The 20967-nt window shown below is 42.2% G+C and overlaps 1 protein-coding gene across 12 annotated transcripts in view; it reads right to left on the reverse strand.

The window, feature by feature from the left end:
• The window catches only part of ADNP2 (ADNP homeobox 2), a 36085-nt gene extending 16359 nt beyond the window's left edge, over positions 1-19726 (reverse strand). For 11 of the 12 annotated variants that reach the window (XM_079941699.1, XM_079941698.1, XM_079941689.1 and 8 more), the window contains exons 1-2: positions 11438-12331; positions 1147-1236 (exon numbers count right to left, since the gene is read on the reverse strand). In XM_079941699.1, the coding sequence (XP_079797825.1) occupies positions 1147-1236; positions 11438-11611 (264 nt within the window). In that variant the 5' untranslated portion in view covers positions 11612-12331. Of the gene's footprint in view, positions 1-1146; positions 1237-11437; positions 12332-19594 lie in introns of those variants that run through there. The other variant, XM_079941692.1, reaches the window with a different exon arrangement.
• Between the last annotated feature and the right edge of the window lie 1241 nt (positions 19727-20967).

A 20967-nucleotide genomic window follows, 5' to 3' on the forward strand; every position in this document is an offset into this window, starting at 1 on the left:
ATAAACTCCCTGAGGAAAAGAACCCTAACTTTCACCTCTTTGTATCAAGCACTCAAAGTTTTACCTAGTTTGTAACAGGAATTCAAAATATGTTTATTGATGAAAAGCATAAATTATAAATTATGTTGCATGTTATGTTACAGAATCTTTTAAGAATTCGGATGAGAAAAATCAGGGAGGCCCAAGAAAATATTCACAAAGCCAAGGTCTTCAAAACAAGGCATATTTGAATAGCTATGAGCTGTTCTGCGCAGAATAACCAAATCAAAGCAGTTTCAAGGAACCCTGTATCTGTGGGTAGAGAAGGGAGTTTCGGGTTAAGGAGGATAAGAGACACAAAACAGGGCAGAAAGCAGGACTCAGGAGGACAAGGTGACAACGGAAATTTTTTTAAGTAAAATTCTGACGGAGAAATGACTCACTGGCTACAGGAATTTGTTGTTAAAGCCAGAATTCCCAAGGTCAACACGGTCTGGCCAAATGGGGTGGGGGAGCGGTGAGGGGAGGCAGTGACATCATATCTGGGACGCACGATCTGGCCAAATGGGGGTGGGGAGCGGTGAGGGGAGGCAGTGACGTCATATCTGGGACGTGCTGGTTTGACGCTGATGAAGGTGCTATAGGTCCAGTGGCTGGGGGGCAGGAAGGGTGTTCCAGAAGAAAACACTTTAAGAAGGAGAATTCAGCGGTATGTCACATATTTTAGCTCGAATCTGCCTAAGTGTGAGGCTTCAAATTATTATAAACTGTGTTCCTCGATTCAAACTCCATATTCTTATTTTAATTTTTGAAACCAGGATGTACCTTCATTACATATAAAGTCATGACATTTCTTTTTACTGAGAATAGTTATATAAATCAGAAGCCCTTCTTACATCAGACATATAATAATCAAGGACAAATAATAGTTTCACTACATCACTTTACCAACTTGATAGGCGGAAAACTCTCAAAGCATCAATAATCCTATATCACAAAACGTTTAACTTTGTTTTTCTTTCTACTTCCCTGAATATTTACACTACACCTCCTCCTCCTCCCATTCATTCATCTGCAACCCCAAAACATATGATGTTCCTCAGAACTAAATTGACACTTACCCCCAAGTTCTTAGGAAACATGAAAATCAAAAATGAAAATACATACCACTTTCTTTCCAGAAGGTTCCCAGAGAGAAATATCTCCCCATGATGTGTTATAAAAGTACTTCTCTCCTGGATCAAAGCCTTTAAGGTCCTTTTAAAAAGGGAGAAAAGAGAGATTATTACATAATTTCAGAAGATAAAGAAATATTTAATTAGAACCTGATGGGATTACTTGGCACCTAAGAAATCTACTTGGGAAGAGTGAAATGAAAATGCAGCCCAGGGCAAGTTGTGACAGAGTTCCCATCAAGTTGGAGACCTGGGGAAAATGCTGAAATAATCCAAGTTAATATTACAGTTTTTGTACCTCAGCAGCGGCCTTTTAATTTATACCAAGTACTTACTGAGTTTACACTTGAATAATAAATGAATATGTCTTCCGAGTTTTTACAGTGTCTTAAATTCAATGCACATTTTTTTCTTCCTTTCCCATCCTTTCTTGATTGTAGTTCATTAAACCATCCTATTACAGAGCTGATTTCCTTCCTGGCCGTACTTGTTAGGGTGCTGGATTTTTTTCCATGTATTTAGTCTTCCGTAAATTCAAAAATATATATAAATATATATATATATTTTTTAAAGTTACAGTTTTATAAGAAATAAACAGATGAGATTTCCACAAGTAAGTTTTGAAAGACAGAAACTGCATGAGCAGACACTGTCTTCCATCAGCGCGAGCACCACGGAGAAGAGTGTCAGGGTGGGGAGTGACGTAGGGGCTCAAGTGTGTGGCTAACAACACCACAGGGACGGCAAGACGGAAAGGGACGTGACTCTGAGACACTAAAGCCAGATGCAGCAGGGTTCAGACTGAATTCCGCTTCAAAGAGACAGAGTGTGAAAAATATCTGGGGGCAACTGGAGAAATCTGAATGCGGACTGGGTATTAGATAGGATGAACATTTGATGACACAGAAAGATGAAGGTAACTGAAAAAGCATGCAATAAAAAGAGTGACCGCTATGAGCTCACTGTGGCAAATACTACACGCATTTATACGTTTACACACAAAGAGAAAGCTAAATCTCTGAACGGTAGGTACGTGGCATTTAATATTTCTATTTTCTAAAGAAATGATAACCTGTACTTTCTAACTTTCACAGTATATATTACTGGGTTTTTTTAATAATTAAAAACTATTTTAATATAAAATAAAGAATTAGTTAAGCCAGAGAATGACAATTAATATCACATCTGCCTTGGACTATACCTAGGCTAATACATTGCTACCAGGTCAATTCAGAACTAGAGAAAAGTGCAAATTATTACAAGGATTTAAATTGGATATGGGGCTTCCCTGGTGGCACAGTGGTTGAGAGTCCGTCTGCCGATGCAGGGGACACGGGTTCGTGCCCCAGTCCGGGAAGATCCCACATGCCGTGGAGCGGCTGGGCCCGTGAGCCATGGCCGCTGAGCCTGCGCATCCGGAGCCTGTGCTCCTCAACGGGAAAGGCCACAACGGTGAGAAGCCCGCGTACCGCAAAAAAAAATAAAATAAAAAGAAATTGGATAGAACACTGCTTTTATTGTGAGGTTTGTAACATATATAGAGGTAAAATATATGACAACAATAGCACAAAGGCTGGAAGGGGAAATGAAAGCATGCTGCTGTATACTATATGTGAAGCAGTATTATATGAGGAAGGTACCCACAAAGTATAGCTAATAAGCCAGAAATGGAGATAATATGTAATCATAAAAATATTCATCCAAACGAAAGCAGAAAAAGAATAAAAAGAACAAAGAACAGATAAGATAGGTAAAAACAAACAGTGAGATGGGAGATTTAAACCCAATCATGTCAACAATCACATTAAATAACAGGGGCTGGTAAACTGTTTCTGTAAAGAGTCAGATGATAAATATTTAAGGCTTTGACAGCCATGCAGTCTCTGTTTGATACAACTACTCAATCCCACCATTGTGCACAAAAGCAGCCACAGACAATATGTAAACACTAATGAGCATGGCTGTATTCCAAGAAAGTTTATTTACAAAATGGGCAGCAAGCCAGATTTGGCCCATGGGCCATAGTTTGCCTACCTCTGGTCTAAACACTCAAATAAGAGGTAGAGAATGTCATATTGGGTTAAAAACCACGATCCAATTATATGCTGTCTACGAAAGTCTCACTTCAAATACAAAAACAGCAAATTTATCAATGCCTGCAACTTTCTTTGAAATGCATCAAAAAATAAGATAAAATGATGAGTGTAGATATATATTCATGTTAATTTTGTAGACTTTACGTGGTAGGTACATGGGTTTTCACAGTACAAGCCTTTCAGTATCTCTGTAGGCTTAAATTTTTCATAAGAAAATACTGGAAAAGGAAGAGGGAAGCAGTAATGTTCTATGACAGGCGATGAGAAGGGTTTAAAGGAAAGAGTGCTTTCCATTGTCAGATGCAGGAAAAAAAGAGCTAGTAAGAAAAAAACCACAATCATTAGGAAATAAATGGATTAAGAATATTTCAATATATTTTTGTACAGAAGATGTAGAAACATAGGTTAACACATTTTTAAAAATCTGTTTGTACATATATAGGTCTCAGAAGATTGACATGGGGTGGGTTCAGTGCACTCTTTTTGTTTAAGCTTCCCTAATTTAGATGCAGCAACCCCAAATTCGTAAACATTGGTTGAAATGTTCTCATCTAATCTGTAACTTGATGCAAAGAAGTGCACTAGTTGCCTCAGAAATGGCAGCTCTGAGCAGAACAGCACAGAAAGGAACGTGGTGCAGTGCAGTGAGAAGCAAGAGCTAGAGTAGTCAAGCTTTTGCACCAAAGGCAAGACTGGGAGGAAAAAAAGGCTTACAAGGTAATAACCCACAAGGTGACAAAAAGGCGAAAATGATCATGGATCCAAACTTCTACTAGACAGTCAACATTAATTCCTTCTATCTCTAACTCCCTCAATAAATCTGATAGATACTTTGACACTCTAACCTAGGGACCTTCTTTTTTTAATCCCCTTTTTCCCTACCGCTTCTTCAAAGCTTTCTGGCCTCCATGTGACAGTATTTGTATCTCTGATAGCTGTTAATTGAGAAAACAGAGGATGACAAAAGCTGATAGGAAGAGTAATACTTTTAAATAAATTTGGATAATATTAATCACCTCAGTATCTATGAACATTTGATATATAACAGTAATTTAATGGGAGAGACTACTTTCAATTCTCAGACAATGCTTCATTTGAATTTGCAGCCACCAGAGAGATTGTAGTACTCCCTAATAACTTCATGATTCCTCAAGGGTCCACATCATACATTAGAAATCTCTCCTCTAAGCAACACACACATCATACACAGAAAGAACATCCAATGTCTCTTCCACTTTCCCACTGATTACATGTGTTTTTTTGTTTTTTTTAATCAAGCAACCCAGTACTAGTTTCCTCTACACTTTAATGAGATTCAAGGGATGGGCCTGCCTAACAAGGCTGACCAAGCAATGAAAAGGATGGTCAGGACCGATCCCTGATGTGGGTCCAGCACACTCAAGACATGCCACATACTCTCCTAGCGCGAGTTCTGAAAAAAACTTCTTTTAGGGTTTTACATGGGGAAACCTGAGTAAAATAATGGAGGTAATCGAAAACACACTAAGGGCAAGTGCAGAAGAAACTAACACACCATTGTAAAGCAATTATACTCCAATAAAGATGTTAAAAAAAAAAAAAAGAACAGAGTTGGAGAGCTCACACTTCCCAATTTCAAAACTTACCACAAAACTAGGGTAATCAAAAGTGTAATACTAACATAAGGATAGACATAAAGATTAATGGACTAGAATTGAGAGTTCAGAAATAAATCCATGCACCTATGGCCAAATCATTTTCTACAAGGCCGCCAAGTCCATTCAATGTGGGAAAAATTAGTCAAATAAATGGCACTGGGACAACTGGATTTCCACATGCAAAAGAATAAAGTTAGACCCCTATATCACACCATATACAAAATTAATTCAAAACGGATCAAAACCTAAACAAAAAGAACTACAACCATAAAACTCTTAGAAAAAAACAAAGGAGAAAATCTTCTTGGCTTGAATTTGCCAATGGATTCTTAGATACTACATAGAAAGCACTGCAAACACAAAAATAAATTGGACCGGGCTTCCCTGGTGGCGCAGTGGCTGAGAGTCCGCCTGCCGATGCAGGGGACACAGGTTCGTGCCCCGGTCAGGGAAGATCCCACATGCCGCAGAGCGGCTGGGCCCGTGAGCCATGGTCGCCTGAGCCTGCACGTCCGGAACCTGTGCTCCGCAACGGGAGAGGCCACAACAGTGAGAAGCCCAGGTACCACAAAATAAATAAATAAATAAACAAATAAATTGGGCCTCATCAAAATTTAAAACTTTTGTGCATCAAGATATTATCAAGAAAGTAAAAATGGGAGGAAATATCTACAAAACATATCTAATAACGGTTTAATATCCAGAATACATAAAAAACTACAACTCAACAACAAAAAGACAAACAATCCAATTTAAAAATGGGCAAAAAAGTACAATAGGCACATGAAAAGATGCTCAACATCATTAGTGGCCACAATGGCGAGGGAGGGAGAGAAAGAGGGAGAGACTGAAAGAGAGAACAAATGTTAGCAAGGCTGTGGGTAAACTGGACCCCTCATGCCTGGCTGGTGGCAACTGAAAAAGGTGCAGCCACTGTGGAAACAGTTAGGTGGTTCCTCAAAAAGCTAAACAATTATTACATGACCCAGCATTTCTCTGAGGTATATACCCCAAAACTGAAACAGGGACTCAAACAGATATCTGTGAGGCAAAGTTCACCACAGCATTATTCACAACTGCCAAAAGATGGAATCAACCTGCGTGTATCAACAGATGAACTGATAAAATGTGGTATATGTCTACATAATGGAATATTACTTAGCCATAAAAAGGAGTTAAGATTTTGACACATGCCACATTGAAAACATTAAGCTAGTGAAATAAACAAGTCACAAAAGGACCAATACTGCATGATTCCACTCACATGAAGTATTTTTAATAGGCAAATCTATAGAGACATAAAGTAGATTAGAGGTTATCAGAGGCTGGGGTGGGACATGGGGAGTTACTACTTCAAGGTTACTGAGTTTGTTTGAGATGATGAAAATCTAGTTGCAAAACAGTGTTAATATCATTAATGCTACTGAACTGTACACTTAAAAATAGCTAAAATGCAGAATTCCTTGGTGGTCCAGTGGTTAAGACTCGGCGCTTTCACTGCCGGGGCCCAGGTTCAATCCCTGGTCAGGGAACTAACATCCCACAAGCCGTGCAGCGTGGCCCAAAAAAAAGGCTAAAATGGCAAATTTTATGTTATATATATCTTACCATAATAAAAAAATTCTATAAATACACTTGGAGGATTTAAGAGAAAAAAGAGGTTAAAATATTTCATTACTTATTTTATACTGATTACATACTGAAATAATATTTTCAACATGAGGTTAAATAACTAAATTTTTTTTTAACTAAATTAAAAAAATAAAGAACTGGGAAAGTTTTCAAAACGACCGATGCAGTTGCACAGAGCCCTGTGCTCAGACAGGCCAGTGCTGGGGTGTAATCCCTGTTGTCAGCATTTTGAAAGTGTTAATAATTTCATCTTTGAATTTATTTTATAAAGTGAAGTCTGATAGGACCGTGGAGCATGTGTCAGGGGCCTGAAGCGTCAGCTCACACGTGGTCCTACCTCCACTGTCCTGGGACAGATTCTGTCCCTGCCCTCAGTCTCCACAACCCTCCAAACTCCCCTCACCCTGCAACCACTCCTAGACACTTGTCCACCACCTGGGGCAATAACCAAGTTGTCAAGAGGTCCATATTCCCCAGTCGCCCTGGTGGGAGCCAGGCAGACCCGGGGAGAGGAGGAGGAAGGTGGTAACCAGCCCAACCCTGGACTGGCAGCACCAAGGTGTTTGGTAGATAACTTGGGTCCTTGAGCCCACCCTGAATCCAGGCAACAGAAGCATCCTGGCACAGAAGTTGCAATCTCTTGGGAGTCACCCATCTGCTGTGGGTTGGGACAGTGCGCCTATGGGGCCTGTCCATGGCCCTGCATTTTCGTTTTGCACAGTGTCCTCCAAATTATGTAGGTAGCCTTTAATTGAACTGATCAAATGTTAACTTTTTTTTTGAGTATCTTGATCTAATTTATTTTATTTTATTTTATTTTATTTTGCGGTACGCGGGCCTCTCACTGCTGTGGCCTCTCCCGTTGCGGAGCACAGGCTCCAGACGTGCAGGCTCAGCGGCCACGGCTTACGGGCCCAGCCGCTCTGTGGCATGTGGGATCCTTCCGGACTGGGGCACGAACCCGCATCCCCTGCATCAGCAGGCGGACTCTCAACCACTGCGCCACCAGGGAAGCCCTATTTTATTTTTTAAATTTTTATTTTATTTATTTTTGGCTGCATTGGGTCTTCATTGCTGCGCGTGGGCTTTCTCTAGTTGCAGTGAGCAGGGGCCACTCTTCGTTGTGGTGGGCAGGCTTCTCATTGCGGTGGCTTCTCTTGTTGTGGAGCATGGGATCTAGGCATGCGGGCTTGTGGCATGAGGGCTCAGTTAGTTGTGGTTCACGGGCTCTAGAGTGCAGGCTCAGGAGTTGTGGCACAGAAGTTAAGTTGCTCTGCGGCATGTGGGATCTTCCTGGACCAGGGCTCGAACCCACGTCCCCTGCTTTGGCAGGCGGATTCTTAACCACTGGGCCACCAGGGAAGCCCCAAATGTTAACTTTTAAAAAAACTCCTCAAGATACTCTAAGGAGTAGCAGGGTTTAGATCTATTTTTAGAAAAGGAGATAAGGTTCTTGGAAGAGCCTATTTCCCCTAAGATTCACTTTTCTCAGCCAGGCTTTTGACAAGAACTGTACAGCCTACGATTTGAGGGCCTAACTCTTAGGATAAGTGGAGTCATATATACCTTGGAAATCAGAGAAGGCAGAGTGATTTCTCACTATGAAATCTGAAATGCTGGCTAAGGAAACGGAAAGGACCACATGGACAGGTGTCCCCAGGGCTGACTCTCTGTAAGCACCCACAGACTTCAGATAAATTCCCTCTTGCTTAACTTAACTTGGTCAGTACTGGTTTTCGTTGCTTGAGACCAAGAGACTCTAAATAATACAATGGATTAAGAATAAATGCATTTGACGTGGAAAGAAGTTCTTCATAGGAGATTCAGAGAAAAGTAAGAACAAAGCTACTAGTATAGTATTTTATAGTTAGATCATGTCCTGTTTCTAAAAATCTGGAAAGATATAACAGTGTTTACCATGGAGATTCTGGGGTAATGGTTTACAATTGAGTCATTTTTTTCCTCTAAGTTTGTGTATATTTTCTAATTTTTCTATAATGAACTTCTACATTGCTTGAATTTTCAAAAATTTTGCAAACTATAGGACCGACTACAAATTAATAAAACAAAAATTTTCCCCCAAAAGAAATAGTAAAATTTAACCCAATAGTTAATTAACAATCCTGGTACGCCATTCAAACCTCTTACTTTTCTCTTGTGAAGTATGTATGTTTCTGTGTCACTATAGTCTTGGAAAGAAAAAGTAAACAGTCCTGAACAAATTCAGATGAGTAAACAATTCTTAGGCTGACTGAGGAAGCAAGTTAGTGAGGACTGTCCAGTTTTACGCCATGTCAAAAACAAAGGACTCCAGGATGAAAAATTTTAGTTGTTTCTGGCATTTTACCTAAAAATAAAACTAATTCTGTAAAAATTCCATTTAAAAAGTAAATTCACATTAAAGGAGACTAAAGAGAGATGACAACCAAAGGCAATACCTGACCCTAAATTGGGTCCACCACTGACAGGGGGAAAAAATGCTATAAATGATTAGACAAAAATGTCATATCCATGTTAAATTTACCTAAGTTCATAACCATCCTGTGGCAATATAAGAGACTAATCTTATTCTTAGAAAACACACACTTTAAGTATTTAGGTAATAAGGGTCATGAGATAAGCAACCTACTTAAGTGGCTCAGGGAAAAATACTACACACACACAGCACAGGCAAGAGTGTGCAAATATTAAAGCAAATGGGAGAGAATGTTAACAACTGGTAAGTCTGGGTAAAGGGTAATGAGTGTTCCCTGTACTATTTTTATTCTTGTAACTATTCTGTAAGTTTGAATTATTATTTCCAAATAGAACAGTTTTTTAAAAAACTGAATTTACTTAGCCTAGTGTGATGGGGATTAATCAACTGGGTTGTGATTCTAAATTCCATGTTCCTGAAATATTCTTTCTAATTCCACTGGAGAATCCTACCCTATCTTTAAAAACATGGGGACTTCCCTGGCGGTCCAGTGGTTAAGACTCTGTGCTTCTATCGCAGGGGGCACAGGTTCTATCCCTGGCTGGGGAACTAATATCCCTCATGCCATGCGGCACGGCCAAAAATAAATAAATAAATACACAAATAAAAACAAACAAAAAACAGTTCAAATCTCATCTCCTCCATAAAGGCTGTTCTAGCCTCCTCAGCTAGAAGTGATCTGTCTGTTTCTCACTATGACTGTTTCAAGTTTGTCTCAGCTCCTGCTAGACTGTCAACCCCTTTCAAGGGTAAGTACCCTGACTAATTCTCTACATTCCTTGGAACGAGGACACCGAGGCCCAAAGAGTCACCGATGTGCCCAAGGCCACACCGCTAGCTGCTAGCCAGGACTAAAGTGAAAGCCACGCCTTCATCCCCCAAATATTCCAAAGAGAGTTTCAGTCTGTTACTGAAGGCACTGCTATACCTTCAGGGCACATTTTTTGAGCATCTACTGTGTGCCAGGCACCATTCCAAAAATTTTCTCATACATTATCATTTGAAATTTCCTCAGTCTATATATATTGTGCTCTTAGCTTGTTATTTTTATATTCTCTGCAAATATTACTTAAACTCACATACTTATCTATTATTAATGGACTATGTGTCCACTATCTACCTTCTCAAACCTGTCTCCAAAAGATTATCCTGCCTTCTTCCTCATGCATAAAATATGACTTACAGACAGAGCTGCAGGAACAATGACCATGCTCTCACTTTAAGACTGTTCTTGAACAACAGTGTCTAAGAGCTTCCAATTCAGTATCTCCTCCGACCTTTTATTTCCAAATAAACTTTCAGGCACAGTCTGTTATTGAAAGTACTTCTCTACTTGGGTTTTACTTTCATTCATTCACTCGAAAAATATTTGTTAAAAAAAATATATATGTTAAGCATGTACAGGTAATAGAGTGGATAACAAAACAATGTGGTCCATGCCTTCTTACATTCAAGTGAGGGATACAGATAAACAAATAACATCAGGTATTGCAGGAGCTCTGAAGAAAGAACAGGTAAGATAACAAAGTGAAAAGGGCAGCATTTTAGGGGGAAGATCTCTCTGGGGTGGTAATGTTTGAAGATAACTATTTGAGGTCTACCTTTGAGAAATTTTACTTTAGAGCAAAAATCAATTCTGACCATTAATGAGAATCCTGGTTACGTATTGGTCTTTCAGCATCAGAACACCTGAACACCTTTTTATAAATAAAAGTCAATCTGGTTCAAAGTCTGAGATTTGAAAATTAAGAAACTGAACTCTTCCCAGGCCAATAACACCTTGAATCGAATTCTTCACAAGTCTGAAAAATTCAAAGCAGACACGGTCCCTATTTCAATAGCTATGAATTAAACATGCATAGAATTATAAGTGGCTATAAAGCTACAAAGCAAGCTTTATTTAACAATTTTTATTTCTTTATGCCAGCCATATATTCTCCAGTTATAAGAAAAGATAAAATTATATGAGACCATAATTTATCAATAAAGTGTGTGACTGTGACCTGAATTTTTAAACTTTTGTAAGACTGAAGTATTAAATTCACAAATCAGAAAAAGAAAACAAACAACCCTATCATAAAAGAATGCATCCCCATTTGACGATCACTCTAACAAAATTGAGTTAGTTTTCTTCTGATAAAATAATTTATGTAATTCAAGACACTCCCCTCAAAGATCAAAAACAAAAATATGTTGCAACTAATGACTATAAACAGTCTCTCCTAAACGTAACGTTAAAAACTGGAAGAGCCTAAAGTAGCCCACTTTAAGTCAAAAACATGAATAAAAACGAATGCTATTCCCACGCCTCATTTCAAGAGTCGGCAATTTCCATCTTGAGGCATCTTACCCATTCTCCAAAACCTCCCAGTTCAAATCTCACCACCCCCAGTATCTCCAATATTACTGTCTTCTCTTAATCTGTTACTTATGTCTTCTTACCTTCAGCAACTCCTTGCAGCTGTCAAGCCCAATATCCATAAGAATGCTTTTCACCTTTTTCCGTACCTTCCTGATGTTGTCAAGATTCTCCACAGGAATTTGAAACATTTTTGAAATTTTCCTTAAAAGGGAAGAAAACAAAACTGTAATAAGTACATATACACATACACACATAAAATTTTTTAAAACAGGGCTGGTAAAGCAGAGTCATTTTTACTCTGGGACAATCAGATTTCCACATACAAAAGAATGAAGTTGGACTCTTCCCTTATACCATATACAAAAATTAACTCCAAATGGATCATACATGCACATGGTGAAATTTTAAAACTCTCGGAAGAAAACATAGGCATAAATCTTCGTGACCTTGGATTTGGCAATGGATTCTTAGATATGACACCAAAAAGCACTAGCAACAAGAGAAAAAATAGATAAGTTGGACTTCATCAAAATTAAAGACCTACCTGCTTTGAAGGAAACCATCAAAAAAGCAAAGAGAATCCACAAAATGGGAGAAAATATTTGTAAATTTTATTTCTGATAAGAAACTTATATCCAGAATACATAACAATAATTAAAAGGCAAATAAAAAACCCAACTTAAAAATAGGCTAAGGGGACTTCCCTGGTGGCGCAGTGGTTAACAATCTGCCTGCCAATGCAGGGGACATGGGTTCAATCCCTGGTCTGGGAAGATCCCATAAGCCGTGGAGCAACTAAGCCCGTGGGCCACAACTACTGAGCCCATGAGCCACAACTAAAGAGAAGCCCTGGTGCCTCAACGAAAGCTCCCACATGCCTCAACAAAGATCCTGTGTGAGGGAACATTATGCTATGTGAAAGGAGCCAGACACCAAGGACCACATATTATACGATTCAATGTATATGAAGTATCCAGAACAGACAAATCTATAGAGACAGAAAGGAGAATACTGGTTGCTTAAGGCTGAGGTGGACTGGAAGGTGATGGCTAAGGGGAACAGGGTTTCCTTTTGGAATAATGACAATATTCTAAAATCGACTGTGGTGATGTATGCACAACTCTGTGAACCTACTAAAAGCCACTTAGTAAGTACACTTTAAATAGGTGAACTGGGGACTTCCCTGGTGGTCCAGTGGTTAAGACTCCACGCTCCCAATGCCGGGAGCCTGGGTTCGACCCCTGGTCAGGGAACTAGATCCTGCATGCCGCAACTAAAGATCCCGTGTGCCTCAGTGAAGATCCCACGTGCCGCGACTAAGACCCGGCAGAGCCAAATAAATAAAAATAAATAATTTTTTTTTAAAAAGGTGAAGTGTATGGTATGTAAATTACATCTCCATAAAGCTGTTTTTAAAATACCTGAAAAAGCATAAAATTAAAATAAATCCTGTGGTACTTGACCATGATAAGAGGTATAGCTGTGACCTCATTATTTTTAACACATACATAGATTAAAAATAAATACATTTGTTAATGTGTCTGTGTATATTGTATAGCTCTGTCCACTGCGAGAGCCTGGAAGCAGTTACACACCCCAGTAGCAGTGAGCACTCCTTGGGCCCAAATCTTACTTTTCTTTTCTTTTTTAATTTTATTTATTTATTTACTTATTTTTGGCTGCGTGGGGTCTTTGTTGCTGCGCCCAGGCTTTCTCTAGTTGCGGACAGAAGAGGCTAGTCTTCATTGCAGTATGGGGGCTTCTCATTGCGGCGACTTCTCTTGTTGCAGGGCATGGGCTCAGTAGTTGTGGCACACGGGCTCAGTTGTTGTGGCTCACAGGCTCTAGAGCGCAGGCTCAGTAGTTGTGGCTCATGGGCTTAGTTGCTCCACAGCATGTGGGATCTTCCCAGACCAGGGCTCGAACCCGTGTCCCCTGCATTGGCAGGCAGATTCTTAACCACTGTGCCACCTGGGAAGTCCCTCAAATCTTACTTTCTAAATACCACTTTCCATTAAAAGGAAACAGGGCTCCTTGGAAAAAACGGCTGATTCTAGGGCTGGAGCACATAAAGGACAAGATGAGCCTAGAATGTCTTATGCCAGAAAATAACGAAGTTGCTCAAAGAATGGTGAGACATGTCAAAAGGACTCAAAAGAAGTCAAGTGCTTGAAGAAGTTCCCGCCAGCCAAATGTGGGACAATGTGGGTACCAAATAAGTAATGACAATAACAGATTAATCTGTGGCACTGAATTTTCCAAAGATAGCGTAACAGGATCTCCCATCCCACATGCTTTCCTTAAAATATTTCCTTGACACTCCTCCCAAAAAGTAGGGGCATCTATGCTCCCACCCTTAGAACCTGGGCAGAACTTTCCGGCAACCTCAACCAATAAAGTGTGGCAGAAGTAATGCCATGTGAATTCCAAAGGTAGACCATAAAAATGCCACATGCTTTTGCCTGCCCTCTGGGTACCATTACTCTTGGAATCTAGACTCCTTACTGTAAGAAGTTCAACTAGCCCACATGGAGAGGCTCCACATCAACTAGCAGACACAAGAGTGAAGATGCTCTAGAGCCTGCAGCTGTCCAGTCACCCTGAGCCTTTGAGTCTTTCCAGATGAGGCCCCAGACATTGTGGAATATAAACAAGCCAGCTTCCCTGCTCCCACCTGAACTCCTGACCCAAAGAATTACTGAGTTTTTTTAATAAAATGTTTCATTCTACAAAGTTTTGGGGTGGTTTGGTATTCAGAAATAGTAACCAAAATATAACCCACTAGAATGTAAACTTAAGTCCATGGTAACATAAACAATTTAATAAATTGAAAGTTTAGTGAGGAATGGGATATTTTACATGGTTTCCAAGCATCTCCCCACAAAATACTTGTTAATAACCAAAGGGGAAAGTGTAATTCACAGAAGTCTGGCAGACATTCAGTTAAGAGACACTGTACAAAATATCTAACCTGCAATCTTCAAAAGTGTCCAGATGATACAAGGGCGCACTATTCATAATAGCCAAAATGTGGAAACAATCCAAGTGTCCACCAAATGTTGACTGGATGAACAAAATATGGCATACCCATACCACAAAATAGTATCTGGCAATAAAAGTAACTAGGTACCGATGCACGCTACAACATGAATGAATCTCGAAAACATGACGCTAAGTGAAAGAAGCCAGACGCAAAAGTCCTCATACTGTCTGATTCCATTTACATGAAATGTTCAGAAAAGACAAATCTACAGAGATAGAAGGTAGAGTAGCAGTCGGCTGCGGGTGGGAACGGGTAGTAACTGCTCATGGATAGGTTTTTGGGGAGAGTGCTGGAAATGTTCTAATATTAGATTGCGCTGTTGGTTGCACAACTCTATAAATTTACTAAAAATCAACTAATTATACACTTAGAAAAAGATCATGGAAGGAAAAACTAAGAACTGTTCCAGATTGAGAGAGACTAAAGATACCTAAATTCAATGCGCAATTCTAACTAGATTCTTTACTATAAATGATGTTATTGGAACAGCTGGCAAAACTTCAATGGAGTCTGAGGATTAGATGGTAATAAATTGATCTCCTGATTTTGATGGTTGTGTTCTGGATATACATGAGAATGTTCTTACTGTAGGAAACAGACAATATTGGGGGTAATGTGGCATCATTTTTGTCAACTTAGTTTCAAATGATTCAGGGGAAGAAGTTCTTTGTACTGTCCTTGCAACTTTCTATAAATCCGAAACTATTTCAAAAAAAGTTTTAATGTGCAAGCTATAAAACAAAATCAGTTAAACTCGAGTTAAAGAAATGCCAGGTAAAACAATGAATGCCAATTTGTTATTATCAAAACAGTAACTTAAAGATTGATAATATCCGCTGGTAGTGAGGATAAGTAGAAAAACTGTACTTTCTGCATGTTTACAGGACAACTGGCAGTACCTCCCAAGATCTTAAATAATTTCTGTAAGCCCGCAATTCCACTTCTATACCCTCTTATAACCCCTCCTCCCTCAAGGATAAGCTTGGTGCCCCTCCGAGGAATTCCCAGAGTGGCCAGTTTATACTTATTTCATTGCACTCACCTCACTACGTTGTAATTATCTACTTCTACACCTATTTTCCCTATTGGACTGAACTTCTTCAGGGCAGGAATCATGTTTTCTTTGCACATCTGGGCCTATCACTGAGGTTCAAAATGGAAAGGCTATGGAGGGTTGGTGACTTGGAGTCCAAGACATTCCAAGTGAATAGATCAGCATCAGAAAATGACTGAGGTAAGGTAGTAAAAGTCTGAATATACTGGGCAAAAGGTAAGTAAAACCAAAAAGGTGGACTGGAATAAAACGAGAGATGAGCGGGGCAGGGAGGGTTAACAGTGGGAGGAACTTTTCGTGGGTAATAAAGAAACATGAAGTGTTTGAGAAGCTGATTTGGAACAGACACGCTTTTCAGACAAGTTATCTATGTGAAAAGTATATCTCAGGCTCAGTAGAAAGTGAGCTTGAAGGATCATTTAGCATTTTAGAACTGGGAGATATAAAAATCATAGGAAGTAAAGTTAAAAATAATAAAATTAGGGCTTCCCTGGTGGCGCAGTGGTTGAGAGTCCGCCTGCCGATGCAGGGGACATGGGTTCGTGCCCCGGTGCGGGAGGATCCCACATGCCGCAGAGCGGCTGGGCCCGTGAGCCATGGCCGCTGAGCTTGCGTGTCCGGAGCCTGTGCTCTGCAACGGGAGAGGCCACAGCAGTGAGAGGCCCGCGTACAGCAAAAAAAAAAAAAAAAAAAAAAAAACTAACAATAAAATTATTAACAATAAAATTCACTGAATTGGGTTCTAGCCTTCAAAAGCATAATTTAACAGAGGAGCTGTCAAGAACCTCGTGGTGGCATTCCTAAATATTAAGCACAAGGTCACTTTCAAGCCCAGACTGGCTTCCTTGGCCAGAGCATGCCTCAACAAAAATCCTTCTTTATGCTTTCCACTCACTTTATCAGACTTGCCGTTATTTCCTCCTTAAAGTCCCACTCTCCTCTCTATCCTTTGGGGTTCTTCTTTCCCCAAAGCTGGTAAATAGAATTGTCCAAGGTTAAGACCACCATCCACATATATCCAAAACAAAAAAGCTGAATTTTTTGCTTGCAAAGAAATCTGGCCTTACAAAGCAAGTGCTGATCTTATCACAGTTTTGAGAAGCAAGGAGTACAGCGATTGGTACACTCTCAGAAGCAGTTTAGGGATTGGCCAATTTTCACAGGATGGTTCCCAAGACTGCTACGGACAGGCCGACCCTCAGGAGGAAGGCACTGAAAAGAGGCTTCCAGTGACTGGGCAAGTTTTAAAGGGCTCGGCAGTTACTTGTTCAAGGCTTGGGAGGAGGGCCAAGGAAGTTTGTCTTCTTCGATTTGGAGAATCGGAGCTTTTTATTCTCAACTGCAAGTGCCCCATTCCCTCATCATCGCTATTGTGGTTCCCCGCCCCCTCCCAAAACAAGTACACAGATCCATTCTTAATTAAAAAAAAAAGTTTCCCCTTTTCAGCAGTTTGCTGTTTTAGGGAAACCAAGTAAAGATAATAAAAAATAAAACGTAGGTAAATCATAGAAGTTTCATAACCTTAAAACAATTCTTTCAAAATCCTTGGTCTACTGTTGCCAATCACTTTGGGGAACAGAAGGTGACTTTTACCATTATTTCTCCATTCTAAGAGATGCAAGATTTCATAAAGAGGACCTAGTGGATTAATTAACTAGGAAAGAAGTTGTTCAGTGCTTCCATATCTATAGATCCTTTACTGATGCTGTTCTCTATATATTCTTAGTACTCGGTTAAATCTGTATCTTCACCATTAGAAAACAGCAGGCTAATGCAGCTGCACTAATCTATCCACCTCTGTTCATAGTAAATTACCTTTAATTTCACAGTGTGTGGTAGACACGGGATTACCAAAAATTGTGCTGATGTGCACAAGAAAATATTACTTCCCAAAGAGGCACTTAAAGGGTTTCTTTTGTTGCTTTTTAGTATCATGATTATTTAAGAATATTCCATTATTGAAAAAATACACTGCAAAAAAGAAAATCATTCAGGTAATATAATACTTTTTAAAGCCACAGAACTTTCTTTTCAGTTCAGTTCAGTTCTTTTCAGTTCAGTTTCTTTTCAGTTCTAAAAAGATTTCACTTCAGAAGCAACCCCACACAATCATCTCACGAGCAAAAGATTCTGGAGCTGCACTGCCTGAGCTCAAATCAGCTCCACAGCTGACTAGCTGTGTGATCTTCGACAAGTCACTTAATCCTGGGGCCTCAGTTCCTTCTGCACAACCTACTCTGAGAAGCACTTTTCAGAAAGAACAGTTTAATACAAGAAAAGCACTTAGAACTGTGAGTTGCCATTATCTAACTCCAAAAAATCTACATGAAATGTCCCAACTATTGGAATACAGGCTTGTTGTTTTTTTGTTTTTAAGTAACTTTGAAAACACATAATATTCAGGGATTTCCCTGGTGGCGCAGTGGATAAGAATCCGCCTGCCAATGCAGGGGACACGGGTTCGAGCCCTGGTCCGGGAAGATCCCACATGCCGCGGAGCAACTAAGCCTGTGCGCCACAACTACTGAAGCCCGGGAGACACAACTACTGAAGCCCGCACGCCTAGAGCCCGTGACCCACAACAAGAGAAGCCACTGCAAGAAGCAGCCCACGCACCGCAAGGAAGAGAAGCCCCGGCTCGCCGCAACTAGAGAAAGCCCGCGCGCAGCGACGAAGACCCAACGCAGCCATAAATTAATTAATTAATTTAAAAAAAAACACACACAGTATTTGTACAATGCATGAAAGCAAGATTCAAAGGTCTGGGTTCAAACACAGGAAGACCCCTTCTCAGACTTGCGGCCTTCAGCAAGTCATCATCTTTCAGTCAGTCTCCCCACTTGTTAAACACTGCCCTAACAGGTGTGTGACATCCAGAGTGGCGGCCACGGCAGAAAGCTGGGGCGTGACCCCTCAAAGGGACTTCAACCACAAATTCCCCAAAAGCACATCGCAAACCTGGGTTCAAGTTAAAAAGGTGTCCCAGATCTCTGCAGCTAAAAATCTTTTAACAACTCCACCTTCACCTCCCGTCACCGACCTTCAATTCCTAACCCTGAATCCAGCTCTCACGTCCTCACCACTGCTCAGACGGACGGGTGAGCATCTCCGCCCCACCCTCCAGGCCAGCACCCGTTCCCTTCCTGCACACAGGTCTGTCACTTCCACGCCTAAAGACCACTGGCTCAACACAGCTGCATCTCCAACCGGAATATCAAAGTTCGTTCAGCTCTAAATAAGTCACGCACGCATTACTTCACTTCCCAGAAGCCGCACTTTTCACGCGGTCCTCTCCCCACAACCTTGACTCCCCGCCCCCCCTATCTGGCGAGACCGGGGTACCCGCCGCTGTCTGCCGGCACTTGTCCATCTGCATTGTAAATCACCACACAGAAGAGTGCTTCAGGTCTCAAGAGGCTGCCATCACCCATTCCATTCAATCAGAACGAGTTTTAAGAGCATTCAGGTAAGCCTCCCATTCAAATTCAAAGAAAATACTTTAAATATTTAACTACTTATCATTTTGCAACTGTGTACAGGGTGAACTGGTGGCTACAGGTTTGGACGTTCCAAAGCCAAGTGAGAGGAGAAATTCTGCACCCAGACTGTACGTCAACGCAGGAAGCGACGACATATGAAAAGTTAAAACGTTCATGTCAACAACTGCATGTGGTCAATATTCACACCAAACGCTCAGGGGTGAAGGAACTGGGCTTTGCTACCGGCTGTTCTCTCCTCCTGAGACAGCCGCCACAGCGCAGGCCGGGTGAGCTCGCATCCGCTCGGCCCGCGTCCGCACTCGCTCCGGGCGGCTCCCCGGATCCCCGTCCCGCCGCCCTCCGCACGCCCGGACCTCCCCTGCCGCCGCCCAGTCCCCTTGTCCCCCTCACCCCGGTCCCGTCCCCCCGCCCCGCCCCCCGAACCCCCATCCCCGCCCCCTCCCCACCCCCGGCCCCCACGTGACGCGGAGGAACGACGGGCGCCCTTCTAGCGGCTACCCCGCGCCGGGAGAACGTCGCGGGATTCATGAGGCGGCCCCGGGCCGCGGGGTGTGGGCGGGATGGGGCGGGGCCGCCGCCGGGACTTCGCGGGCCGGGCCGGGCCGGGCCAGGGGCGTCGGCGAGGGCCGGGGTTACCTACCGCTGGGCGACCGCAGCGCCGCCGCGTCCCCCGCCGCTCTCGCCGCGCCCGCTGGGGCCCCGCGCCCGCCCGCCTCAGCCCCGCGCGGCGGGACCCCGGCTCGGCGCGCGCCCACCCCGCGCGACCCCGTCCCCTCCTCCCAGCTCGGCCAGAAAGAGAAAATGGCGCTCGATTGGCCTCCGGAAGTGACGCGCGCCCTCATTTGCATGCCGGAGCAGCCAGCCAATGGGGGAAGAGTGTGCATGGGACCCCTGGGCACTGCCCCACAGGCCCCTAGGGGCCCCTGTCTTAAGCTGGACTGGAGACTCAGCAGTGGGAATGGGGGTCTGTATTGAAGCTCCCTCCCCTGACCCCCCCTCCTGCCACAGTGGACTGGCCTGCCAGCCTCTCACCAGCATCTGTGCAAACTCTCGTGAGAGTTTGAGAGGGTGATGATGTCATTTGAGGGGGTGGGGCGAGTGTGTCGTGCCACGTGACCAATCACGTGGGTTCACCAAAGCTTTGATTTCATTTGCATGGGGTGGGGTGGAGCTAGTGGCAGCAGCAGGAATGGGTGGCCCCGCCCACATCTCAGAGCCAATGGGAAACCAGATGTGAGGAGAAGCCTGCCCTGCCATTGGAGGATAGAACTTGGACTATCAGAACTTTGACAAGTATGCCCTTGATTGACACATCTCGGTGAACTGACTGGATAGGGTCTCCTGACTTAGTAATTATTTTCTGAGAAAATTAATGTCACACCTTTTCTTGAGAATTCTGATTTTTAAGTTAGAGCTACTACATGTTGTGTAGGAGAAAAGTTAATTGCATACATTTGTTAAATCTCTTAAACGGCCTAGAAGTTCACTGATGCCCAACTCTTTAAAAAATTGTGAGGCAATAATTATTTTTCAAAATGAATGAAATCATGGAGTAGGAGGCTTTCAAAATGCCTTTGGGTCTTCCTTCGTGGAGTCAAGCGCCCAAGGGGGAAGAAAAGGGCCACATTGCCCTCAGAGAACTTGCAGTTTAACGAGAGGCCTGGTGTGTCTGCACACAGCTACTTTAATTTATCGCTCCTCAATAACTATTCCAGACCTTTCTCACTTTATTGAAGCTGCCGGGATAATCCTCAGCTTCCTTTTCAGCAGAAGACCAAGTCTCCTCCTTCTTCCAGAACACCAAGACCATCAGACCTGGTCTCCCTGGAACCCGCTCCTGGCCCCACGCACACGCCTGTTTCCTGAGCAACCGTCCTGATCAGAGGCTGCGTCTGCTCACGCCCTTGGCCAGCACCTTCACCCCTGGCCTGTTTGCCCTGCCCAGCACCTCATTGTCCAGCCCTCCCTCTCCCGTAATTCCAGCTTCTCTCTTTCTACTGGTAACTTCTGTTC

The sequence above is a fragment of the Stenella coeruleoalba genome (assembly GCF_951394435.1).
Source record: "Stenella coeruleoalba genome assembly, chromosome: 14".
NCBI classification, from domain to species: Eukaryota; Metazoa; Chordata; class Mammalia; order Artiodactyla; family Delphinidae; genus Stenella; species Stenella coeruleoalba.